This window comes from Centroberyx gerrardi, chromosome 14 (genome assembly GCF_048128805.1).
Source record: "Centroberyx gerrardi isolate f3 chromosome 14, fCenGer3.hap1.cur.20231027, whole genome shotgun sequence".
In the NCBI taxonomy this organism is placed as follows: Eukaryota; Metazoa; Chordata; class Actinopteri; order Beryciformes; family Berycidae; genus Centroberyx; species Centroberyx gerrardi.
In genome coordinates, this window is record NC_136010.1 from 27,102,498 (window position 1) to 27,127,489 (window position 24,992).

At 42.4% G+C, this 24,992-nt stretch overlaps 1 protein-coding gene across 1 annotated transcript in view; it reads left to right on the forward strand.

The window, feature by feature from the left end:
* LOC144542315 (MORN repeat-containing protein 1-like) overlaps nt 1–24,992 on the forward strand; it is a 54,005-nt gene that overhangs the window by 24,325 nt on the left and 4,688 nt on the right. The window contains exons 11-12 of the mRNA XM_078288304.1: nt 13,037–13,179; nt 13,692–13,747. Of these exons, the coding sequence (XP_078144430.1) occupies nt 13,037–13,179; nt 13,692–13,747 (199 nt within the window). The remainder of the gene's footprint in view (nt 1–13,036; nt 13,180–13,691; nt 13,748–24,992) is intronic.

Below are 24,992 nucleotides of genomic sequence, written 5' to 3' on the forward strand. Positions count from 1 at the left end.
CCCGGTAAAGCGAAATTCAATCAGCTTCAAGGAGGACTCTATCCACCTTAAAATTCTCCCCCCTCCTAGTATTAACAGCAGGAAAAATGCCCATTGGCTATTTGTGACCAATAACATTGACCAAGGACCATTTATAACCCAGATAGCAACCGAGTGCTGGCCCAGTGCTGGCCCACAATTACCACACCTTCGGCCCACATACCACCGTGGAATGATGAACCCATCCGAATCTGACTGCCAGAACACAGCCACAATTCAACCTTGATGAAACCACTTTGCCGTGACAAACATGAAAAGTCTGGTTACACCTGGGCCACTTTTGGCCCACAATACACTTGCCATTGCCATAACTGACCCTTAAGTGGCTAAACTCAACCATATTTGGCCCGGAATCGCTTGCTATCTGGGAAAGGATTCCCCAAAGAAGACACTGGTTTTGCTGCTGCCATGCCTGGTGTTAAAGGATTAATATGCAGCATGATAGACTAAAAATATAATGCTGAAGCAGAGTTTCAACCAATCTACGTTGTCTCATCAAGAAAGATGTCAACCAAAACCAGTAATCACAATGGCTGGACTATAGAAAGATGTCAATCAGAACCACTTTTTCAAGTCAAGCCATCAAACTCCTGTGAATAAGGTGAGACGAAACCTCTGAACACAGGTTGAGGAAGAGGGAGCAGAGGAAAAACATACTGAAGAAGAAGAGAGAGAGATGGATGAAGAGAGAGGGAATGTTGGAGGGACGATTAAGTGGCTTTCAAACAGCACCTTGTTAATTCCCTCATGGCTTCAGCTCATTTCACAGCAGTTAAACTGGGTGAGGAAGCAGCCCCCCGGGGTCTAATTTTTCTGCCCCTCCACCCTATTCTCTTGCTTTCCGACTCGTTCTCTCCTTCTGTGCACTTTTGCTCTTGATTTTGGTTAGACTGATATACGGGATAGATATTGGCCTTTTATTAAAGAATCGGATCTGGTCCAGTCAGTGTCATCCACCTCTGATATGATGGATATGATGCAGTTTGTTTGAGTACATATTTATTGTAGAATCGATCAATACTACACTGGTTGTCTGAGGGAATTTCTTAACTTGAATTCATTCTCATGAGACATTTTGTGAGACATCGGATTCAGCTATCAGCAGTTGGGTTCAACCAATATGGGTTGAACCCAACTTACCTGTTTCCTCACACACACCCTCTCTCTCTCTCTGTCTCCCTCCCACACTTACTCAGAGACATATACACATCAACCACCTGTGTGTTCGTGTGTGTGTGTGTGTGTGTGTGTGTGTGTGTGTGTGTGTTTCCTCAGTTTCACAGCCAGGGCCCAGTCCCTCAGGAGTGCTGCCTCATCAAGTCTGGTAGCGGGTAGCAAAGGGCATCATCATTAGATTAGTCTCTGATCACTCTCCCTAAGTAATTATCCTCCTGCCCAGGCTCCTGCAGCATGCCGACTTAATTGATTTAATGGAGTGTGTTCTCTCTCTCTCTCTGTCTCTCTCTGTCTCTCTCTCTCTCTTTCCTTCTCCGTCTTACTTCACTTTTGTCCTGTGCTTCAGGAGCACATTTCCTCCCATCAGAGTTTAGGATTCAATTTCAGAGTCAATGAGGTGAAAGGGTCTTGCACTCTAAAAATGAACTCTAGACTGAATGTTTTTACTGATGCTGCCACATTTCAGCGCATTTTTACTGTCCGCTGTCTGCACTGTATATGGGAACATAATAGTGGTCAGAGTGAAACCTAGGATTACAATAGTCATTCTTATACATTCTCTAATTGGGATCATTTCTAGTGAATTCTTGTGAAATTAAACTATTCCATATTTTACTGGGGACCGCTGGAACACCCTCAAGGGACCCCAGGGGATCCCGGGACCCTAGTTTGAGAACCACCAGCGCACATCCAACAACCCACAAGCTAGTGGACAATAGCATGTTGAGATGGATTCTGAAAACATCATCAAGTCTTTCATTTTTGAGTGTAATGTCCCCATTTGATCACTCACACTGTTACTACTATGGCTTGCTCAAACAGGGGACACAACATACAACCATACAAAACCATAAGTAAACTAAACTAATAAACAAAGCTGTGAAAACTGGACTGCCGGGCCTCCTTCCCCAAAAGAAAGAGAGAAAAGAAAACGACTACAAAACAAAAATAGTGGGAATGCTGTCCGTCGCTCCAAACCCACCAGTCATCTTCATAGGCCTGCACTCAAAGGTGCTAACGAGTCATCATCAGCTGCACCTAAGGAAGGAGTCAGGAGAGGAGAGAAAAGAGGAAAGAAACACACAGGGCCTGAAATGGGATTTTAGTGGGGACTTTAATGTGATAATCTGCGAAATCCTCGTTTTGATTATTTTTTTGATGAACCTCATTTGGATTATTGTGATTTTGTCTCCATCTTTGCTGCTCAGCACTCATTACTGTGGTGTTTCTCCACTGAACTTCCCAGAGATCACCTGTCAATCAAACAGTGTGTCCAGTACTGTGACGTCTTCTTCCTTGGATTTTCTGTTGATGCAGTTTGAGTTTCTCTTTTCTTTGTCTGCTCAGCCATGGTGGCTATCACTGCTCATGCTAACTACCCAGCTCTTCTTCTGTTTATTCAAAACAAATCAGAAACGTAAAACGCATCACTTCCTGTATGGCAGAGCATTTTTGGCGGGAAAGACCTATCAGACATCGAGTGTTTAGAACAGCAAATCTTTCATAAACTGGCTATAGATTGGCTCACTATTGTGTTATATAAATCTGTTATAAATAGTAGCAAGACTGACACTTATTTACATGGAAATGTCAGTCTGGAAATGATTGTTACTTTACATCCACTGCAGGTGGATGGTTCCAGAAGCTGAGATCTTTATTTTTGAAGGCCTCTTTTCTTTATTAGATAGTATGGAAAGGAAAGTGACAGGAAAGATGGGAAAGAGATATCAAATTTCAACCCCCATTGTATGTGCGTGGTGTACACTTTAGCCTACCAGGATGATTTTAGAATGATTTTGGATGATTTTGGAACAACTACAGCATCTTATTATATCTCATGACCACATTGTAGACAAGAATCACATTTAGCAGTTTTTCAAAATGTGGTGTGTTGTAATAGGTATGTGGATTTTGCAATTTGTACTGAACACAAGGCCCGACATGGGCATCATTAGGAAATAATTATTCTTGGTAGACACCACATAAAGGCTCAAGGGGCAGGCTGTTCTGGGAGATTTATTTACAGCAAGTGCCATTGACTGGCATTAAAAGGCAGAATTTACTGTTTTCCATCTGGTTTTGGAACACTTCTGGTCAAATATGTGCAAAAAATCCAATTATGTTTTATTGATCATCAAAACTATCCGTAGGGACCTAGCCTTGGATTTATGAGGGTGGGGCGGTTGACGTGGTGCAGACTTGATAAATCAAGGTCATTCCTCTTGGCGCGCCGAGGTAGATATGTACCCCGCCTATCTCCTTCATCCCTCTCTCCATCCTTACATCCTTCTTTTTTTCTTTTCAGCTGCTCCTCTGATGATTTAATCATGACGTTCTTGCTTAGGGAGCGCACCTTGAAAGTGATGGACTGTATGTGCAAGGTGACTGAGCAAACTGAACGCATTTGAATGTCCCAACCAGCACCAAGTCCTGTGTTACTTTCCTCTTGGGTAGGTTTCAGCATTTTAAGCAGGGATCAGGATCAGTAATGTGTCCAAATCTTCCTCTGACATTCCCCGATGTAGTCTTGGCAGGCTTGCTCTAGGTGTGTTTAACCTTTATGAACGGGTTTCTGGAGTTGCATACAGCAAAATCCCCAAAATATTACATACCACATATTCTTGAGACCATAAGAATGTTTTGAATTGGTCTATTATTTGTATGCATGGCACACATCAGTCCATCTATTCTGTCAGCCTACTGTCAGATGATGATTATAGCGGTGTATGATAATCATTGGCATATTTATTTGGCTTGTTTAAAGATTGACTCTGACAAGAGCAGCAGAAGCAGATGCTTGGCTAAGTGGTATCAGCAGCCATGAATATCATATGGCTCAGGGCTAATGCTCGACCTTATTGCTGCTTAATGAACCGCTAAGAGACAATCAGTGCCATTTGCCCACCTCTCTACATAGAGAAATGAATCACAAACACAACGCTCCCAGATAGTTTACTCTCAGTACTGCAAACCAAATCTCAGTTTTACATAAGGTCAAGGCAGTTTTTGAGAAAATGTACTCCCCTCAGACCAGCATGTAAGTGACTTCCCCAACTGATGTAATTAAATGTACAGCATAAGCAAAAACAAACACGCACGCACGCACGCGGCCCTTTTGCACCGTCTCTTCGCTTAGCTAGACAAGATAATGAGGCCACACTGCAATTACGGCAATCAGATAGGCAGGTTTGGGCATATTCGGCCCTGCATGGTGCATGCTTGCGAACATAGCATGTTAATTGGCTTTAACACCAAGACACAGAGAGACAAAAAGCAACCTGAGGGAGCTGATTGAGACAAGGCCTCGAGGGTAGGACACATGAAGACGGGGAGCCGTAACCTCCACATCAATCCCTTTATGACTAAGGACAAAATCGGTGCTGGCAGGCAATGCTTAATTTGAAAATTAATGGGCCATGGGATTTTTTTTCTACCACTTAAGACACTTTGCAGCCCCAGTGCTGTTACTTGCTGTCCTGTCCTCTCCCCTGCCGGGGTTTTACGACTCCTCCACTGGCAGAGGATGAGTGGACCTTGCATACGCTGCAGTTATTGCGTGGCTAATTTGATTAAATACTGGTGCGTCCTTGTTGCTGGTCGGACAGAGAGGTGCCCAAGCACATCCTGACTGAGCTGTACAGGCTAAACAGTAGGCTGAACCTCATCATAGAGCCCTGTGTCAGGAGATTTAAGGGTTCACAGCCTGTGGCTTTGACTCCAATAGCACACCGCAGTGAAGCCTCCTTCCCACACTTTTACTTTCTAAGGTGACAGTCTTCTTAAACTTTGTGTTAAAATCATAAACATGATTTTAACATGACTGATATGATGGGATTCAGCCCTCCAGTTTTGAATTGAAGAATTCCTGATGAACGTGATTAGGGTTTAACTCATATGGGTATTTGAAGGCTAATAATAATATTTTAGGATTGAAACTGCCAATAGCCGATATTTTGGGCTGATATACAATATCTTCAAATTTGACCATTTTCATTCCAACAAATTACAAGTATTCAGTGTTTCCCCCAGAATTTTATCCTTGGCAGGGTGGAAAAGCCTCTGAAATAGCATAACAACAACAACAACAACAACAACAACAACAAAACCTTTTTATGTACACTTTTGTGGAATCAGTTCAGGTGACGAGCTTTCTATAGACAACCAGTGTAGTATTGATCAGTTCTACAATAAACATGTAATCAATCAAACTGTGTCATATCCATCATATCAGAGGTGGACAACACTGACCGGACCAGATCCCATTTTTTATAAAAGGCCAACCTTGGCCCCATATATCAGCAAACCGCTAGATGCTTGCTCCCAGTGCTTCACTTGACAGCCATGTTGGCTTTCAGTGGTTCAGTGGCCTTATTGTTTACTTTTGAGCAAGGCAACCACAGCACCTGCTGTGGTGTTTCCCACTCCTACTCCACACTCAATTGTCGGTGAGAGTTTGCAAAGTTTGAAAAGCGAGCCGGGTCACAGCAGCCTGTCAGTCAGTGGAAGTGGGAGTTTGAATCAGCGATGTTGTGGCTGGCTGCTGTGTGGCGGTACAGCCAGATGGTGAGAGGCAATGTGTTAGAGAGGAATAACAATCTAGTGACAGGAGTGATGACAAGATCACACAGTGGCAGTAAGCACTGTAGAAGGTAATGGCCAACCTGGCTTTCTGAGGAAAGTTGTCAGGACAGTAACATAGCATGGCTTCTACCATGCAGCCTCGTGAAGTGCTTTGATGGGATTCAAGGGTCTGGCAAGGTTTTCCTCTGAGGTGGCAGTAGGATTGCGCAAGCTGCTAGGATTCTGAGTGGACATACCAACTTATGGGCTGGAGAAAAAATAGAATGATGCCATGAAAATGAATCATTCACAACACATAGTGCTTTTAGCATATTTTGTGTGTGGTTTTGGGATGTTGCCAAATGGCCATTGGAAGTATGAGCTGGCACTGTCTCAAATCTCAACTTAACTAAGAGGCAAAGGCAGCGGGGGGACACTTTGGAACATTCAAGATAAGTGCCGCCTTCATCAAGTGATTGAGTGATTGCTTAGTGATTGCAACCTACAACATTAGCCTGTATACACAAACCCACCTAATAAAGTGTCACTTGTGGATTACATCAAACGCTTGCAAAGTCTAACTGGTTAGAGATGACCTAGGTTGAGGACTGGAGTATTATCTTAGGTGATGATTGTGCAATGTAGGGCAGCACGGTGTCTCAGTGGTTACCACTGTCGCCTCACAGCAAGAAGTTCCTTTCTGTGTGGAGTTTGTGCGTTCTCCCCGTGTTCGCATGGGTTTCCTCCCACAGTTCAAAAAGATGCAGATCAGGTGAATTTGAGACTCTAGATTGCCCATAAATGTGAGTCCATTTGTCAGTCTGTGATGCACTGGCAATCTGTCCAAGGTCTCTGTCCATGACCCTGAAGCGGGTGAAGAATGAATGAATGAAAAAAAAGGGGATGATTATATTGCAAATTAATGTCTTATCAGGGAAATCCCAGTTCAGGATGAAGACAAATTAAGTGAACCTTTTACACTGTACTGGGTACAAACTGTATAAAGAAAAGTTTCGTTGAAATCAGATACTGTCTTTTTCAGATTGTTGGCAAAGAATCACATCTAGGTATAATTTGCATGACTCATTCAACTTCAGATCATGAAATATGATGCTTATCTAGCTGATGACTTTAAATGCTAAATGTTCTAGTGTTACCTTTTTGGTTGAAGTTAGCAATATGTTTATGATGAGAGCAGGTGTGTGTACAGACTGAACGGGGCAGGGGCAAAATTCTCTAAAAGACTGTCCCTGTGGCTCAGTTAGCTAAGGTGCCTACCGTGTAAATGCAACGTCTTGAATTCAAAATTGGCCTGGAATCTTTCTTGCTTGTTGCATCTAATCTTTTCTGTCTTTTCACTGTGAAATGTCTAAAGCAGTACCATAAAATAATCTTCAAATGTCCGGGGGCATTTTTGAGAAAGCTAGAAAATGAGCAAGGCTGTAAAAAATCTAATGTTTATTCGTAATTGTGGAAAACATTTTCACACATTTGTTAAATGTAGGAAAAATGTTCATACGTTTAAAAAAATGTCCAGAAATGGTTCAGACATTTATGAAATATTCTATTTTGCTACAACACACGTAACATTTAAGTATCATATTTAATTAAATTCAGAAAAAAGAATCTGAGAAAATTCATGAATTTTGGCTTAAATGTGAGATAATTTCTGATATTTAGCTTAAGTAATGGAAAATAAAATTTGCACCTGAATTTTTTAGCCTCCCATATAAGCAAGACTGCATTGTGAATTAGGCCATTTCCATAGCCCAGCCTACAAATCACCAATATGTCCACCAATTTTTCTATCAAAATCAAATTTGCACTGAATTACCTGCGCAATCGCCATTCATTGTGAATGGTTTGTGAATGTCATACAGTTCTCTCCTCATTTTATGGTTATATGGCAGGTTCACGAGCATCATGTCATATACTGGGTATTTTTCTGACCTTGTAGACTATGACTTTGAGCATAGCCATTTTTTACTGTAAAGGAGTCGCATACCTTTTTTTGGTCCTGAATACCCTGCCATGGTAAGAGCAGGAAAATCAGGGACCTGCAGGTGTAATTACACACTTTGGCAAGCTGACAGTGAAATGGAAAATTATGTAGCATTTGCTCCTTTCAGAGGGTTTGTCATTTTGCTTGGAAAATACAGTAGGGGCCCGGAGTTGGACTTAAGGTGAGATTCGGTGACGACAACTGTATTTTTAACTCAGCTGCAGACTAGCAAAGAAAGGGAAATGTTCAAAGCCCTTTTCATATCAGGTCAAATGGATTTCTGAATAAATCTCCACTGAAAGCACAAAACATGGGGGTCTTAACAGTATGTTCGGCTGCTTAAGAGAAGGGCAGCAGCCCACACATCGTGCGGTCGTCTCCTCAAACCCTTTTCTTCATGGAGCAGACAGAAACCATTTCAAAGAGGGAACAGACATAGAATGTTTATTTGCCAAACTTGGGACATCAAAGAACCACGAGCATGACGACCGAAAATTGGTGGTGGGCGAGTGTTCTCTTGTTCATTTTCATTTTTTTTACCCTCCAGCTTAATCTGTCGTCTTTGGCTGGTTTTTATTACGAGTGGGTGACATGCAGACATGAGTAATATTGGACTGTAAAACCTCATTTCTAATTATTTAATCCAGCTTTCTGGGTCGATAAAGCCAATCAATTTCTGTCAGGAGGAGCGCACCCCTCTTGTGAGATGATGAGTCGCTTGTGAAACGATGCATAATCAAAGCTAATATTCTGCAATTTGAGCTCTGAATGGTGCCTTTTATTATAGTAGCTAATGCGCTCATTTGATGTTTCCATAAATTCTTTAGTGCTCCCGCTCTTCTGCACCCTGTTGTGTCTGTCTGTCTGTACCTGTTCTTTTCCCCTCTGTCTTCAGTTCTTCTTTCCTTAGCTTTCTTTCCTGATTTCCCTATTATCTGCCATCCTGACGCCATTATCTGCCTCCTCCTCCTTGGTTCTTTTCTTTATTCTTTTCATCTTTCCAGCTCATCCCACCCTTTTTTCCAATTCCTTTTTTTCCCTTCTTCTTCTCCCTTCCACTTCACTTTTCCTCTTCACCCCCTTACGGTTCTCCCGCATCGCCTCCTTCCCCCCCTCCCTCATTTTCCTCTTCTCTCTCCTCCTCTCTCTTCATCCCCTACCTGAGTGTGTGAGCATGTGGTTTCTAACAAGGAAGAACAAAATCAGCTACTCTTAGAGGCTGGTGGATGTTCTAAAAAAACATCTTTAATGGTATAGAAAAACCAACGAATTTCAGCAGAAAGCCGAAGAGACAATGGATCGTAAAGCAGGTGGTTTCTAGAAATGAAAACCAGAAGAATTAGTAACCAATGGCCATTCAATTAACACTGTAATTCAATTAAATTGATTCTACACAGATCACCAGTAAACCTAACCTACAATTTCGTAAGCATTACCCAATTGAATCCAACAAATGTCTATATTCAGAACACAGCTTTTTGTTGGGGAATGGGAACCTGGTCTCCCAAAATGCAAATATGTGCTCCTTATATGAAAAGTGAGAGAATTCGGCGACCTAGGTTCAATTCCCAACTTATGTCAAGAAAATTTCTACTGTGAGTGAAGTTTTATTTTTTAGTTACATTTAGTTGTTTTTCTTACTTACCAATGACCAAAACCTTGAAATTGTTTGTTTCCTAACCTCATCCAAAGTTTTACTTGCCTAAACCTAACCCTAACCCTAACCTACAGAAGAGGATTAGGGCCACATGTCAGAATTCTTAGAATAAAGTCAGGATTCTGAGTTTAAAGTCAGAATTCTGAGATTCTGAGATCAAAGTCAGAATTCTGAGATTAAAGTCAGAATTCTGAGTTTATCCAAAGTTGTTCTACTTGCCTAAACCTAACCGTCAGCAAGCCTTTTTATGTGACAAACAGGTGAAAAATGGCGCTTCCCATTTTGTGCACATTTGTGTCACATAATCCAATTTGTGGTAATTTGTGGAGGAAAGTAATGTTCACATAATTCCTGTCCGCGACACGTAATCTGCATTTGTGCTTATTTCACCAACTTTTATGAGGCTGTGTTGGGAATGGTGAGGTTTGAGTGAGTAATGCTGCACTCATGACTTCATGAGTGCAGCATCATCAATCATGACTGATAGGAAAGATATGTACAAACTTCCTACTAGAAAATACCGTTCACCTCAGCTTTCTCGTGGTCAATAACACTAGGGGGTTTGGTAATAGCCTTCGATTTCTCGGACTCCCTGAATTTCAACGTTATCCACAAGGAAATACCTGTAGTCAAGTGTAGGTAATGGTATATTAATTTTAAATGAACAAAATGAACGCCTTTCATCACATAAGTCATTTTATGATCACAAATCTTAAAATATACATTCAGTGAATGCGGGAAAAGTTGATCAGGAGCAACCAAAGTCTACAGAAAAGTTTAATCATGGTGTCTTGATGGCTTCAAACAAGGAAAATCAAGTCTTTGCATTGGTCCAATAATGGCAAATGCACTTGAAGTGTGGGAACAGGTTAACAAATGTTTGGGAATATCTACTACTACATGCCCGCTCTCCTTTATGGAATAATCACTTTTGAAAGTCTAGTTCCAAGCCATTCATTTTCCTACCCTGGTCAAATGTTTTAGGTGATATTTTTAACCAGGTCTCTGCTCCTTTTCAGATCTTAAAGATTCTTATAATCTCCCAGGAACTTCATATTTCTTATATATTTGCCTCCGCTCAGCTCTTAAAGTATATGCCGTCCCTTGGCCTTCTTCAATAACTTTTCATCCCCTAGTGGTCACACTTCTACACAACCCCAAATCTACTGAAGTGGTGTCCTCTGTTTACTCAAAACTCATCACCGCAACCAGTTACCCTGGTCTGGAATAGAGAACTTTCCCCCTATGGAGCCCATCTTAATTGGAAGACCATATGGAGCAATGTATGTAACTCATCTAGAAATCTTTCTCATCAGCTGTTTCATCAAAAATGTATTCATATATATGACTTTACTCCAAGCATTCTCAGGCCAAACTATCCGCTGATAATCTTTGTCATTTTTGCTCACTAAATTCTGTGGGAGCGTTTTTGCATATGTTCTGCGAATGTCCAACTGTTAAACGTAACGTTATGTCCCGCCCCAACATCCTGTTTCAACAGGAAACACATCAAATCAAGGAAGTAAAGATGTCATTTCATGGGGTCTTTAAAGTAATACAAGCTAAAAATTCTGCCGTATTCTTCGAACGTTCGGAAGTGCCTGCTTTCAATCGTATTCATGTGCATATTTTGATGAATTCCAACCACTTGTAAATGGGAAGCGCGTTCACAGGACCTTCATTATAATTAGTTAACATAATGACATTGAATCAGAAATGCCATATAAGTAAGTAGGTAAAGAAAAATGTATTTGTATAGCACTTTTTTAAACACATAGTTACGACAGTAAAGAAACAGTAAAAATAAATACAGGTCAGAATATAACATGCAGGCAGATGATAAATACATACAGACATTAATACCTACATACATGCAGAGTACACTTAAAATAGCAAAACAGCCTAGCTATTATACGGCCTATAAAAATGTGTGTTTAGGCACTGTTTAAAACAAACAGACTCAGCTGATCTGATAAAACTTTTGTTTTGGAATCGAACTTTGGCCGTTAGATATTACAAGATTACAAGAAGAGATATTTTTTCTGATTACAAGATCAAGATTACTTTCCCTCTTCAGTGTTAAAGCTACACTAGGCAAGATTTTGTATGTAAAAATTACACCGGTCTTATCAATCTAAATCACAAAATGGAGCTGCAATAGAGAAGAAACTTAAAAGTGAAATCCAAATGTTTCTCCTAAACAGCAGTAAACGAGTGCTCCATCCAGGGAAAGCTGGACTGACCGCTCTCATCTCTTTGGTATCCTTTGGTATAAAGCATCACAGACCGGCCAGGATGGTCCACATGAGCGTGCTGTGTGCAGTTCACTGACGTCACCTTATAGGATTTCTGGGTAGTGAAGTTAAAATTTTGCAGTTACATACGAAGAGAAAGAGATGGAGAGAGAGAGAGAGAGAGAGAGAGACTGCCGCTAATTAGCGGCTGGTTGCACCATGCTGGGAGGTCAAACGATCTGAGCTACATCACAGCCTGCTAGAGAGGAAGGGAAGAGGGAGGGAAGTAGTGCTTCACTCATGCTGCTCTGTGGTCCCAGAAGGAAGATCTCTAACCTTTCTCCATCCGCACCCCCCCCCACACACGCACTCTCTGTTTTTTCCTTTGCTCTCTCTCTCTCCCCTAATCATCCTAAGTAATGGGCACCCCCACCGGGTCAGGAGGAGACCTTCCTCCCTGCCTCCCCAGCCAGCTGTCTCCTTGCTAGCGTCCCTCTGCAGCCTATAGTCATGAACCGTCTGCTCCAGTGTCACGGGACGGGCATGGCAAATAGAAGTGGACACTAGGGTTCAACTGATACGGGTTTACCGATATTTTTGCATTGAAGCTGCTGACAGGCGATACGTTGGCGGATATTCAGTATCTTTCACTATCACTTTTACTTTCTGGCCATTCAGTGTTTCCACAAGAATTTGAATGGATGGAAAGGAGGATGGAAACGCCTCTGAAACCCAGGGTGATAATAATAATGAAACTTATTCATGCATACTCAAATCAGGTTAAGAGCTCCCCATTGACAACCAGTGTAGTATTGATCAATTCTACCCTAAATATGTAATTAAACAAACTGCAACATATCCATTATGTCAGAGGTAGATGACACTGGACAATATACAGTTTTTTAGAATATCAGCCCAATCTATTGCCCAACTGATATATCTGTCTAATGCTACTGTGCACCAAACTCCTATTAAGAGGCAGGACAATACACTTTGTTAGTTGTCTTTAGACCCTTTTAGTCCCTTTAGAGTCTCCTGTAACAATCCCATACAGTCATCAGCCATCATGTTTCTAAGGAGAGCCAACACCAGGAAATAGGGGGAACAAATACAGTGTGGTGTGAAGTATTAGTACCTCTCATAGGGGATTCAATTCATTTGGGCTCAGTGAGTTTGTCTGATCTGAGCGGATGTGTTATTTGGCAAAAGTTGGCTCTGTTTAATTGGGTCTATTCATGCACAAACAACAGAGATTGCTGGCTTTGGCGCTATAGTGAAATGAATTCCTGACACTTGTAAAGTAATCCACTTCGTGCCTGTTCATGGATGTCACTGGTGACACACGGTTATCATTTTTCCCCATCACAGGGCTTTCTGCTGGACAGGAGGAAAGCTGCACCCCTTGGTCGGCCAATAGGAGGGCAGAGGAAGACCAAGTGAAGTTTCAGGATTTGATGCTGGCACCTCCCCCTGCTGATTTCATCCTCTTTCAGCTGGATGAGTTGGACAAGGTGAACGTCTCCTCTCGGTCAGGTTCACGATTCGATACAACCACGATACGATGTAATAAGTAAAAGTTCAGTGACAACAAAGTCTGACTGTGCAGAATTATGTTTATTTCTGAGCCACAAATCTTTCTAGTGATGGCATTTACTCGCTAGAATGTAAACAGCAATTTAAAAATGTCATTATAAAGTGTAAATTATATCATTTGGATGGAGAGCTTGTGAAATTGTGATGGTCAAGCATCTCACTTGTGATTACTACAGCAGAATAAAATGGAGCTAATATCGCGATTAATTTACCACGATACATATTGTCACATTTTTGTATTGCGATATATTGAATTTCGATATATCGTCCCATCCCTACTAAGCAATACAGTACTGGTGTAACTGGTGATTTTCGGTGAGCACATTAATATTTAAATTAATGTTTTGTCATATATTATCATATCATATTATATCATTTAAATTAACAGTTATGAGTATTCTTGTCTAACTGTACCCTGTATATTCCATAGAAAAATACAAAGAAGCCACCCAGCAAAGGACCTGGGGACAACAATCCAGATAGGAGGTACGTGTGGGCGCACACACACACACACACACACACACACACACACACACACACACACACACAGAGTTAGGTTTTTAGAGATAGAAGAGGAATAAAAGGCTTTTCTAGCAATTGAAACTTTGATTCACAGAACAGAACCCCAAGCGTTTGCTTACATAAATCCACATGTGGGTGAATATTAGTATGTCCGTCTGACAGCCTTTCTGCATACAGTGAAATAAAGGACAATCTATGCTACAATGTGCACACGTTATCCACTGACACAAGCGTGCATCGTCTATTTTTTACTTTTCCTCCCTAAGAACGCAGGTGGGCCGCCGGCAGCGTGACAGGCTTTGCAATCGTCAAAACATCATCAGCCCAAACAGAGCGACATTTCTGTGGCATGCTATTTGCAACAAAGCTGCTTGATTACCCCTCCTGCACTTTCCATTTTGTGTAATGGAACAATTAGTTGCGCCGTACGCCGCTTGTTTTTCCGCCCACTCGCCCCAAAATGGCAAAGACGGGAGTAATTGTGCACACTCACCTGCAGCCACTTAGAGGGAAGCCATACGGACTCATGGGAGAGAGAGAGAGAGAGTAGAAGGCAGGCACTCATCATTAAATAAATTAGACAGATGAGAAGAAGTGAACTTAGCCTTTGTGTGTGCTTCCCTGTAGATCTCACTGCTGTAGATCTCACGCTAACATACTAACATGTCTTGAACGCTGGCACACGTCCGTATATACGAGTGCATACACCATAAATGCATAGGCATTTGTGCGGACACACATCAGACCAGTTCCTAGCTTACTGTGAGCAAGCGAACGTCCGACGATATCGCTTTGGAAAATGTCTTGATGTCTTGGAATGTACCTCGATGTGTTGAGGTACAACAAAGGAACCAATCGGCTTTTAATGTTGTTGCTGAGGTACAAGATGGGAACCAATCGGCTTTTAATGTGGTTGCTGAGGTACAAAACAGGAACCAATCAGCTTTTAACGTGGTTACTGAGGTACAAGATGGGAACCAATCGCCTTTAAATGTGGTCGCTGAGGTACAAAACAGGAACCAGTTGGATTTTAACGTGGATACTGAGGCACAAGAAGTGAACCAGTCACCTTTGAATATGGTTGCTGAGATACAAAACGGGAACCAATCACCTTTGAATATGGTTGCTGAGGTACAAAACAGGAACCAATCACCTTTGGATGTGGGAGGTACTTTTATTATCTAAACCATAATTAGAAAACCTTTTGACAGTTTTAAAAGTATATTCTTTATGATAGTGCTTTCAAATTATTCAATTCTGATAACTGCACTAATTACAGCATAAATTATTTGGTGCCATAGATCTACAAAAATTGACATCCATAGCTTTACTCTTGCGACTTCTTGCCAAGACCAATATTTAGAAACTCTAAAAGCTTCAGATCCATTTGTGCTGGAAGAACAGCGCCCTCTTCCTTTTTTGTGCCGTAAAGCAATCCAGCAGATTTCCCACCAAATCTGACCCGCTGGCTCACAATGTAAAATGTAGTGTAGAGGCCGGTAGAGGCTGCCAATCTTCTTGGCGATGGTGTTGTTTATTTATAGTAATTATACTAACCTGAAAGTGGCAATGATTTATAGATGTTTAAAGACTACAGGTAGCACCTTCAAAAGATAACATAACAGCATTCTCTCATTTATTGTAGCGGTGCTGCACACACAAGAGAATATAGACTAATAACTAGTCATGCATCAGATATGCAGAAACATACTGGGATGTTTTGATCATGGCATGACAGAGAGTCACACTGGAAGTCTTGATTGTGCCAGTGAATGTGAGGCTGTGACAATGAAAGGGACAGAGGAATAATCATATCACATCGGATTTCCCGTCATCGTCAACCGCAAACAGACTCTCATTCACTATCGCTTAATCTCATATGCACACACGGAGACGCACACCTCTCTTTGTAGCAACTTCTTCCCAGCGCTACCACCTGCATCCATGTGAGAGCCATCCCGATTCCTCCTTTCGACTGATCTGAAGGCGCTTCCCCCCAAGGCCGAGCACCCTGTGATTTATTCATGCTCAGACACATGATTTATTAAAACACACACGATTTGTTAATCTTTTAGAAGAATTGAAAGATGTGGCCCTCCGCCGATTCGGTCTAGTCTGCTCATGCATGTGTTCTCTTCCCCCCATGAGGAATGCAGCCCCGGTGCCCAATTAGCCAGCTCGATCAGATAATGAACACAGGAATTACAGAAGGAATGTTCAATCTGTGATATCTCAACTCGACTTTTCTATGGATACAGCTGTGCAACTTTACAGACACCTAATTATGGGCCGATCCTAATTATGGATTTTGTGATGAACTGTCTTTTCATAACCACCACTCATGCTGCTTGAGATTTTATGAACTACTGGGAACTTGGCCAATTCGGCAAAAATGGTAAATCAACCCAAGTTTTTTTTTGTGAAAAAAACAAAACTATGCAAAGTGCATAGTCCCAAGTGCTGGAACACCTTTTCTTGTACATAGGGGTTATTACCATCCCCCCTAATGTCTGTGACAGTTTGAAACCTACTGTAGCGCAACGCAGTGTTTCCCTTGTGGGCCGAATAAAGAATGGTGTATAGAGATGCCAGGTGTCCGCTGAAGAAAAAGATAAAATGACATCAGTTTAATAAGCGCCTGCCGTAAAAAAAAAAAAAAAGCCCGACCAGGAGGCAAAACCATAAAAAGCTGCGGGGCGTTTGAGCCGCTTGTGTAGAACTGGAAACTTTTATTTGACACAAGTTAATTAGACATGTTCATCTCTTTCGGCGAGGCCACCTTTCTCAGGCTGCGGTTCCATAACTCGATCCCGCATAATGGCAACACACAGGCGTTTTGGCACCGGTGTCAATCAACGACACCGGCCTGTGTAAAGTTACTTCTTTTGTCGCGGGGGGCTCTCATTCAGCGGGCCCCCATTCTTGCGGCGAGGGAGAGAAAGGTCCCCCCAAATTAATTGGATCAACGATTAAGTAGGAGGCATCGCACTCCGCTGAGCAGAGACAATGGGGGAAGAAAGGGTCAATGCAGGCGCCGGCTGAAAATTGACACTTGAATTAGATAATGAAGAATAGAGGGCAGAAGAAAGGGAGAGAAGCCTATCGGTGTGAGGTCTTCAAGGAGGTCCAGACTTTAACTCGCCCATTGTGGCCGACGAGACAGTTTTGATTGACTCGTGCTGCTCCGCCATATCAAGAAGGACCTGAATTAGTGACATTCTTTACTTGTTATTGTCCCGTTAAAGGCAGTGAAAAACACTTTTTTTTCCTACTTGGATGTGACTGGAGTTTCGAAGAGGGACTAAGGAGGAATGCTTGTGTCCCTTTGGAGACCCAGCTTGTTCAACTCCAGTAACAAGTATATGCCATTGTAAAGGCCTTTTGATGGTTAAAGTGAATGGGTGTCACCGAAAATCCAATTCATTGGAAAATGTAACTGCTGTGGCTTGTCATTGTTCTTGTCACTGGTTGAGAGTGAATAGTTATTCTAATGGATATCAGATATGGCAGAACACCTTTTCCTTATTTGACCGCATTTCTACTCCTCACCAAATCCTTCGGTAAGCTCAAATCACACTGTTAACCTGAAGATGGCGTTTCTGTTGGAATAGCGCCGAGGTCATATTTGCTACTATGAATGATTCATTTGACATCCACTGTAGTAGAGCCACAAATGGTTTGACCTCCTCTGCCATTCTGGCTGCATGGGCGCACTCTGCTGTTTTCTTTTCATTCCGAGTAGCTCAGTGGAGGGCCTTTGCTCCTCCAGGTGGTCTCAGTGAAGCGGAGGCAGCTCTTTCAGCGAGGTGATATATCTGGGCCAGGAGGTAAACCGGTAAGCAAGGCCTCCGTCAAGGCCGTGTCTCTCTCGCTCACACACACACACACACACACACACACACACAGACACAGAGAGAAACCCTGACCAAGCCATAACATAAAAGGCGCACAATGGCACGAGTGAGACGGAGGTAGAAAGCTGTTTTTGCCCCCCCCACCCACCCCACCCTTCCCATACCTACTGAATAGGTTTTGGAAATGTGAAAAGCCCTGCTTCCCAGTGGCCCAAAAAAAAAAAGGGGGGGGGGGGGGTAAAAACTAAAAGCAGGTGCAGGGGTGGGGGGGGGGAGGGGGGGCAAAGTGAAAGTAGCTGGATGCGAGGCGGTGGATGTGGAAGTTTTTTTTTTCTTACCACAGAGGTTTCGGGCTCTCTTCACTTCCTAATCCCCCCCCACCCCCCCCCCACCCCAGCTCCAACTGCAATAGCTCCGCCGTGACGTAATGCAGGAGGGATGGAGTGTGTGGGGGGGTGTGTGTGTGTGTGTGTGGAGGAAGCTCACATACAGACATATGGAGGGGATTGTATAGCCCTGCAAGGGGGACTTAGACCCCCCCCCCCCCCCCCCCCCCCGACTCTCCAAAATCACTCAGACAAAAACAAGGGGTTAGGGTTGTATAGGGTGGTGGAGTGTGTGTGAGGGTGCTCCAGCATGTGTGAGAGTGTACTTGAAAGGAAGCGTGAGTATACACTCTCTCTCACACACACACACACACACACACACACTCACACAATATGTATTTGTGAAGCCACACCAGCACCGGGAAATTTCAACACATTTCTACATGTGTGTGTCTTAGTGTGTGTGTGTGTGTACATGACGCTTATGGGATTCTGTCTCTTGGGTGAGAGAGAGAGAGAGAGAGAAAGAGAGAGCGAGCGAGAGCTGGCTTACGCCTCTCCTGAACAGTAAATCAGAGGAGGAAGTGGAAGAAATGTGTGTGTGTGTGGGGGGGGGGGGGGGAGGTGTTGAAGAAAAGTTTCCCTCTACATAAATATGAATCTGAGGCTCTTGCGGGGGGGGGGGATAAATCCGGGGCATGTGTAATTGTTAAAAGATATGGCTCGATAGCTCAGGCTCATTGGGGCAGACGTATTGAAACACAGTCAGGTGAAATGAAGTTTTGGTGAAGAGAGACCAGACAGAAAGGCAAAGGAGTCGCTTTTTGCTTCCCTGTTCTCGCATTCTCTCCTTGGCTTTGGAACGGTCTGCCTGAGGAGCTTGGCTGGCAAAATCGGGGTCATCCTTCCCATCGCTTCTTAACACATTTTACAGACGGGCTTTTATGTCATTCGTTACATTACACAAAACTAAAAATGTCTATATCTTCTATAAAATGTCCCTATTTTCTTCCCCTTCCCTTGCAAATGCAAAGCGCCACCGAAAAGGGAGTTGATTATTCTCTCGGGAATGTAAGATGAGGATATCAGCAGGCGTTTGCTGCCATAAATCTCAGTTTTTACAACATATGCAACGATTTAGAACTTTAGCAGTAATGTACCAAATGTAAAAAGAATACTTGTCTGCTTGCTAATGCACTAAGAATTGCATTGATTCTATTGCGAATCCTTTTCATTAATGTTGTTACAGAACCGGTGTTAAGTCTGTTTCGCTCAAACTTCAGATCATTCAGCGCTGCATTGTTACAGTCCAACTATGGTGAATGCATTCTGCCAAATAGTCACTGTCCTATTCCAAATAGTGCTACATTAGCTATGCAGTTGTAATTTCATGTGTGGGCTGCAGCCTGAGCCTCATGTCAGACACTGCGGCAGTAGTTTAAAGCAGTTCTATGCGCTATAGGAGTCAATGTTGTTTGCCCTCACCTCTTTTGTGTGTATATATTGTCACTTGTGTTTGTGCGATGTGGCGGTGCACGCAAAGTTCACCCACCCCACCCACCCCCATCTCATCAATCTGAAAAGGCCATCGCCTCCTATATCCTGTTTACATGCAACCCTCTCTCTACTCCAGGAGTTCCCGGTCTCTGCCTCTGACACTCTTACTCTCTCTTCTCCTCCGTGGCCCCCTCTTTCTCTTTCTCCCTCTATCTCGTTTCAGCGCTGTTTTGTCTCTCTCTGTCTGTGCCTCCCCCCCCCCACCCACCCACCCACCCACCTCGCCACCCCCTCCTCCAGGCCCCTCCATGTCCAGTAGAACCTGTGAAGAAGAGAGGAGCGCTCCCCCCTCTGGTCCTCCGGGGGTTTTTTTTGTTTTTTTTCAGATGAGAGAGAGGCCATCCCCGTCGTCTTGTGTATTCAGTGAAAAGAGTAGCGCCGGCGGGGGGTCCACTGTATCTCCCGGGCCTCCTTTATAAACCCCCCCCCCCTTCCCTCGTTTTCATGATCCTCGGAATGCACTCGAGAGGCTGCAGGAACTCCGGGCGGCTGACGGGGGGCGCTCACAATACTTCTCCCTCGCCCCTGTCTCTCTTTCTTTCTTCCCGCTTATGTCCTGTTTTCCCCCCCCCTCCCCGACACAGGTCTAAGGGGGTACGTTTCTTCAGAAAAGCGACTTGGGGCAGGGGTACTTATTTATTTATTCTCGCTAAGGCCTCGTTCCCGTACGCCTGGAAAGACGCCGCAGGTTCAAACCCCCTTTGGTCCAGGCCCCCCCCCCCCCCCTCCCACAGTGCTCTCGTCTCTTAAAAGCCTCTCCAGCAGTGCCAGTGTTCCTTGAAAAGACGGCGCTTCTGGGAGAGAGACGTGGCGGCATTGAGAGCCGCGGCGCTCGGTGTATAGGCGGTAGCCCCGGAGAATGTTGTGGGAGCAGCAAATTAATGGCATCAGACAGCCTTGTGACAGGAAACCCCATTATGTGACAGGCGCACAATGCTGCCGAGACTGGGTTTCAAAAGTTAAAAAAAATGACAAAAATTACATTATAAAAAAAAACACCCCCACACTTACCAATTCTGCACCCCCCCCCCCTTTGAAAAACTACGCCTCTCTCAGGCACTTTGGGTATCCCACGTAATCCACGATTCTAAAGCCAGCCCTTAAGACCTGACATTTTCTTGCATTTTCCGGGCCAAGATGAGATTTCAACACCCTTTTATCGATTAAACAAGAGAGGGAGCGACACGTCCCTGGTAGTGTGTGATGGAAGCAAGCTGATTCAGATAAAACGTGCACTTAAATGAGAACAAATATGCTTTATTTTGCATAATGTCATACAGATCCCAAAGCTGTAAACGGTGCAAAATGTGTCGCACGAGACTTGAGAGTTATTATCCGAGTGACATCGAGGACAAGAAGACTGGTGGGGAGATAAGATTTTTTATATACTTAGTACAGTGAGAAGCGCTTTTTAGGAATTCAGATAAGAAAGTATTACAACCAAATATCAAATGAACTATAGATTGTTCAGACGCGTGATGAGTCCCTGGGTTTTCACATGTAACAAAAAAGTTCCATGTGAAATGTAACATGTGAAGTCAAAGCACATGTGCTTTTGGGACACATGTTGGTTTTTATATGTGAAAAAAAAAAAAATCACATTGTATTCTGACATCACATGTGACAGTTGAAAGGTTGAAAAGTTTTTGTTTTTTTTCCAAATGTGAAAATTTTTCTTCACATTTTCACCTGCCATCACATAATATTATAATATAATATTTGTTTCACATGTGAAAACTTTATTTCACACGCAGAGAAGTAATTCACAGGCGCATGTGTCATTTTCACATGGGAAGCTCAATGGGAAATTTGATGTGGGTTTTCACATGTGACTTTTTGTAAGAGCGTAAAATACCCTGTGCCATTGTTCTAATAGCTAAGAACATTTTAGTAGAGTACAGTAGAATGCTATGCAGGTCAATATAATCACTAATACCTTTGTATGAATAAGCGCCTTTGGTGCTCCTCCCTCCAACCTTCAGAGGTTCTCGTACCCCTCCCACCCCCCATATCCTCTGACACTTCCTCTGCAGATTACTCTTGGCTTTCACGGCTTTTCTGTCAAGTTCAGGTTACAGCAAATGCAAAAATAAAAGCTCGGAGCAGAAGAAATTGAGAGAACGGCTGTCCTGTTTGTGGTGACGAGGGGACCTTGGCCGACCTGCCTATCACAACCCCGTCCATTTGATTCCCTTTGAATGACAGAACGTTATATAACCAACTTGGATCCAACACACTATTTTCCGTTCTTTGCAGAGCATGAAGGCCAGCTCCACTGATGTTTCTAATGACCTGTAAGTCAACCTAGATTGTGTTAACAATACTTTTCATGGACAATGATCTCTCTTTCTATGGGTTTTGGAAGTTCTGCAGCATCCATCTCTATCCATTTCCCTTTAGGCTGATATTCCTCCTGACCATGTTATGAATGCCAAATGTCGTAGGGAGACGTCAGCTCTTAAATCATCTAAAGTAATAATCCATACATCCTTGGATTGAACCTATAATTGGTGTGGTGCAGAACATTAAAAATGAGTCAGAAAATAATCTTCCTATAAAATATTTTAATTAAGGATGAGACGATATATCGGAATTCAATATATCGCAACACTAAAATATGACAATACGTATCGTGGATCTGAAAAATAAATTGCGATATTCGCTACATTTTACATCCAACTTACATTATTTGCACTTCCACATTTGTGGCTCAGAAATACACGTAATTCTGCACAGTCATACTTTGTCATTGAACTGTTATTTATTACATCGTATCGTGATTGTATTGAATCGTGAACCCCATATGGTGTATCGAATCGTATTGTTTTAATTTTAATTTATTGATAAAATAAGAAGTTGCCTTTATAGCACAGTTGGTCTCCTGACGCTAAATGGGACAAGTATTCTTGGATGTACACAAGCTAATAGTGTAATTCTTGTACATTTGGGTAAGACTTTACTTGAGGTGCATTGTGTTGCATTACAAGCAGATTGTAAGACCATTAGAAGAATAGATAATAGTAGATACTAGATCAGACAAACATAAGAAAATGACGTGCAATTTACTATCCACTTGCTCAATGTATTCAACTCCCTAAATTATTTTTCACATTGTGTATATTATGTCATGCTCTGATTATAATTCTAAATATTTTAGCATTCTAATACTTTTAGAATCATCATTCACTCACAATGTGCTTATAATGCACATATGATGCCTTAAAATGCCTTATGAGCTCCATTTCAAGTATATACCCATATTTGTTCTGTGAGATACATATGCATATGAAAATGTGATCTAGGCCTTGCGGGGTTGTCAGTCAAAAGGCATTCTTGAAAAATCAGAACATTGGCTGACATCACCGCTGGCGATCAGTGCAACCCCACGCCTTTACTCAGCCCAGAGCCAAGCAGTGTGCTGGATACTGGCTGGAGTCCTTTCCTCCCTCATCCCTCACTCAGTACACACACTTCATTTCGGGGTGCGTTTCTCCAAAAAGTAAACAAGATGACAGCTTTGCAAATGGCCCGGGCCCAGATATCATTTATTTGCGTGTGCAGGAATGACAGTTAGGTTTTGATTTATTCCTTGACGGTAAAGATGACATTTCGAGTTTGGTTTCGAGAACTGTCCGGGCAACGAAACGAACGAGACAAAACACCTCATTTTCTCCCACCCCCTGAGAGCGAGGCATGTGTGAAATGCATTATGGGGGAAAGTGGAGCGGCACTTACCGGCTGCTCGAAATGGATGTCAACTTTTATCTGTGTTGTTTGCCGAGAATAATGGCACGGACGAGTTTTCGTGTATTCGAAACAGCGCTGTTCCAACAGTCACCGTTTAGAAATTCAAAGAGCTTGCTTCTCAGAGATAATTTTTAGCTCTTTAGAAATCATTTGCGATCGTCTTTTGATCCCTTTTAGGCTACATCTGCGTTGAGACATTTCAATCTCCTTTTAGCATAATGAGGAGGCATGCGTTTCAGTGGGAACCGTGCTGTAGAAAGGATGGGTATTTCCTTTCATTCCCAACAGGATTAGGAGACAGTGTACTGATAAGATTGCCAAAGACATCGGCATCATAATCCTGTCTTATGGTCGTCTCAAGATCTTTGATCCCTCTCTGAATTCATATGCATGAATGTATAGAAAGAGTTAGAGATAACAAGACTTTAATGCCCCGAAAGCCAGATTTCCATATAGCACATTAGCTTTAATCACACTTGTATTGATTAGTCCCAAAACATGAAACATACAGTGGATATGCCACATTCGCCAATGTTCAAAGATTTTCCATGAAATATGGAAGTTCAATTAAAAGATGAGAGTACGTGGGACTGGTTTAATGAGTTGATTTAACTTTGTAGTGACTGGCAGATCAACTTAAAGGACAGTTCCAGCGTGATTTGAGTTGTTGCTCATTCTTAACATTTTCCATCCCTTTCATGTTAATTGTAACAGTGTTTACATAACATACTTCTTGGTCTCAAAGAAAATAACTCTGTGAATGAGAAACCGACAACCGCATTTTGCAAAGTTAGTTGCATCACAACACTAATATTAGGTGTTACACTTTGAAATATATACAGACATTCTGGTCACCATTTCATCATAATGAAAGTACTGCAAAATGATCTACAGTGATGTACAACAGTAAGGGAATGCAGGAAATGAGCAAAAACAGGGTGTATGGAGTTCAGTCAACTTTCTCTAGATAAGTAAAGGTTAAAGCTGCACTAGGCCAGATTTTTATGTAAAAAGACAGCTGTCTTATCAGTCTAAAGGGCAGTTTATAGTACAGCGATTTATGATCGCCTGATGAACATCGCTACAAAGTCACCAACATTACATCATCGCTCAACTTTGATTTTGGACGCTGTCGCTCATAAAAAGTATAAACACTAGAGCGATTATAGAACGCATCGCAGAGGTTCAGTCATTTGCTCTCATCTAGTTACTTTACTTTCTTACTAAATAGCAACTAGTTACTTTACTAAGTTAGTCTTTATTAAAAGTAACTCGAGTGCTTTCAAGTTACCTGCTTAAAAACTTAACAACTTTTATGTCTTCTGGTGATGTTCTCACTAGCAGGCTATGGAAATCATCACCGAGTACACTGCTGTTATCTAGTTATCTGTTATCTACTTAACAAGCAGCTTTCATTTATTCGCGGTCTGATCATCTTTATGGTAAACTAGTATGATCACAGAGGATGTGGATTAATCATGTCTGGTCCAAAAAATAAACAGCGGATAGCCTCACAACACATTGGCAAGTGCTTTCAGTTCTCAGATGTACAGGTAACAATGTTCTTTTCTTCCATCAGTTCAAAGTAATGCAAATATTCCCAGGTTGTGAAGTTTATTGTTGTGTCCGTTCTGAAAGTGAGTCGGAGCCTACAGACTCCAACCAGCTGCTGCAGTCTGCTTTTAATAACGCCATGTAATGAAATATATTTTCTTAATTGCACTA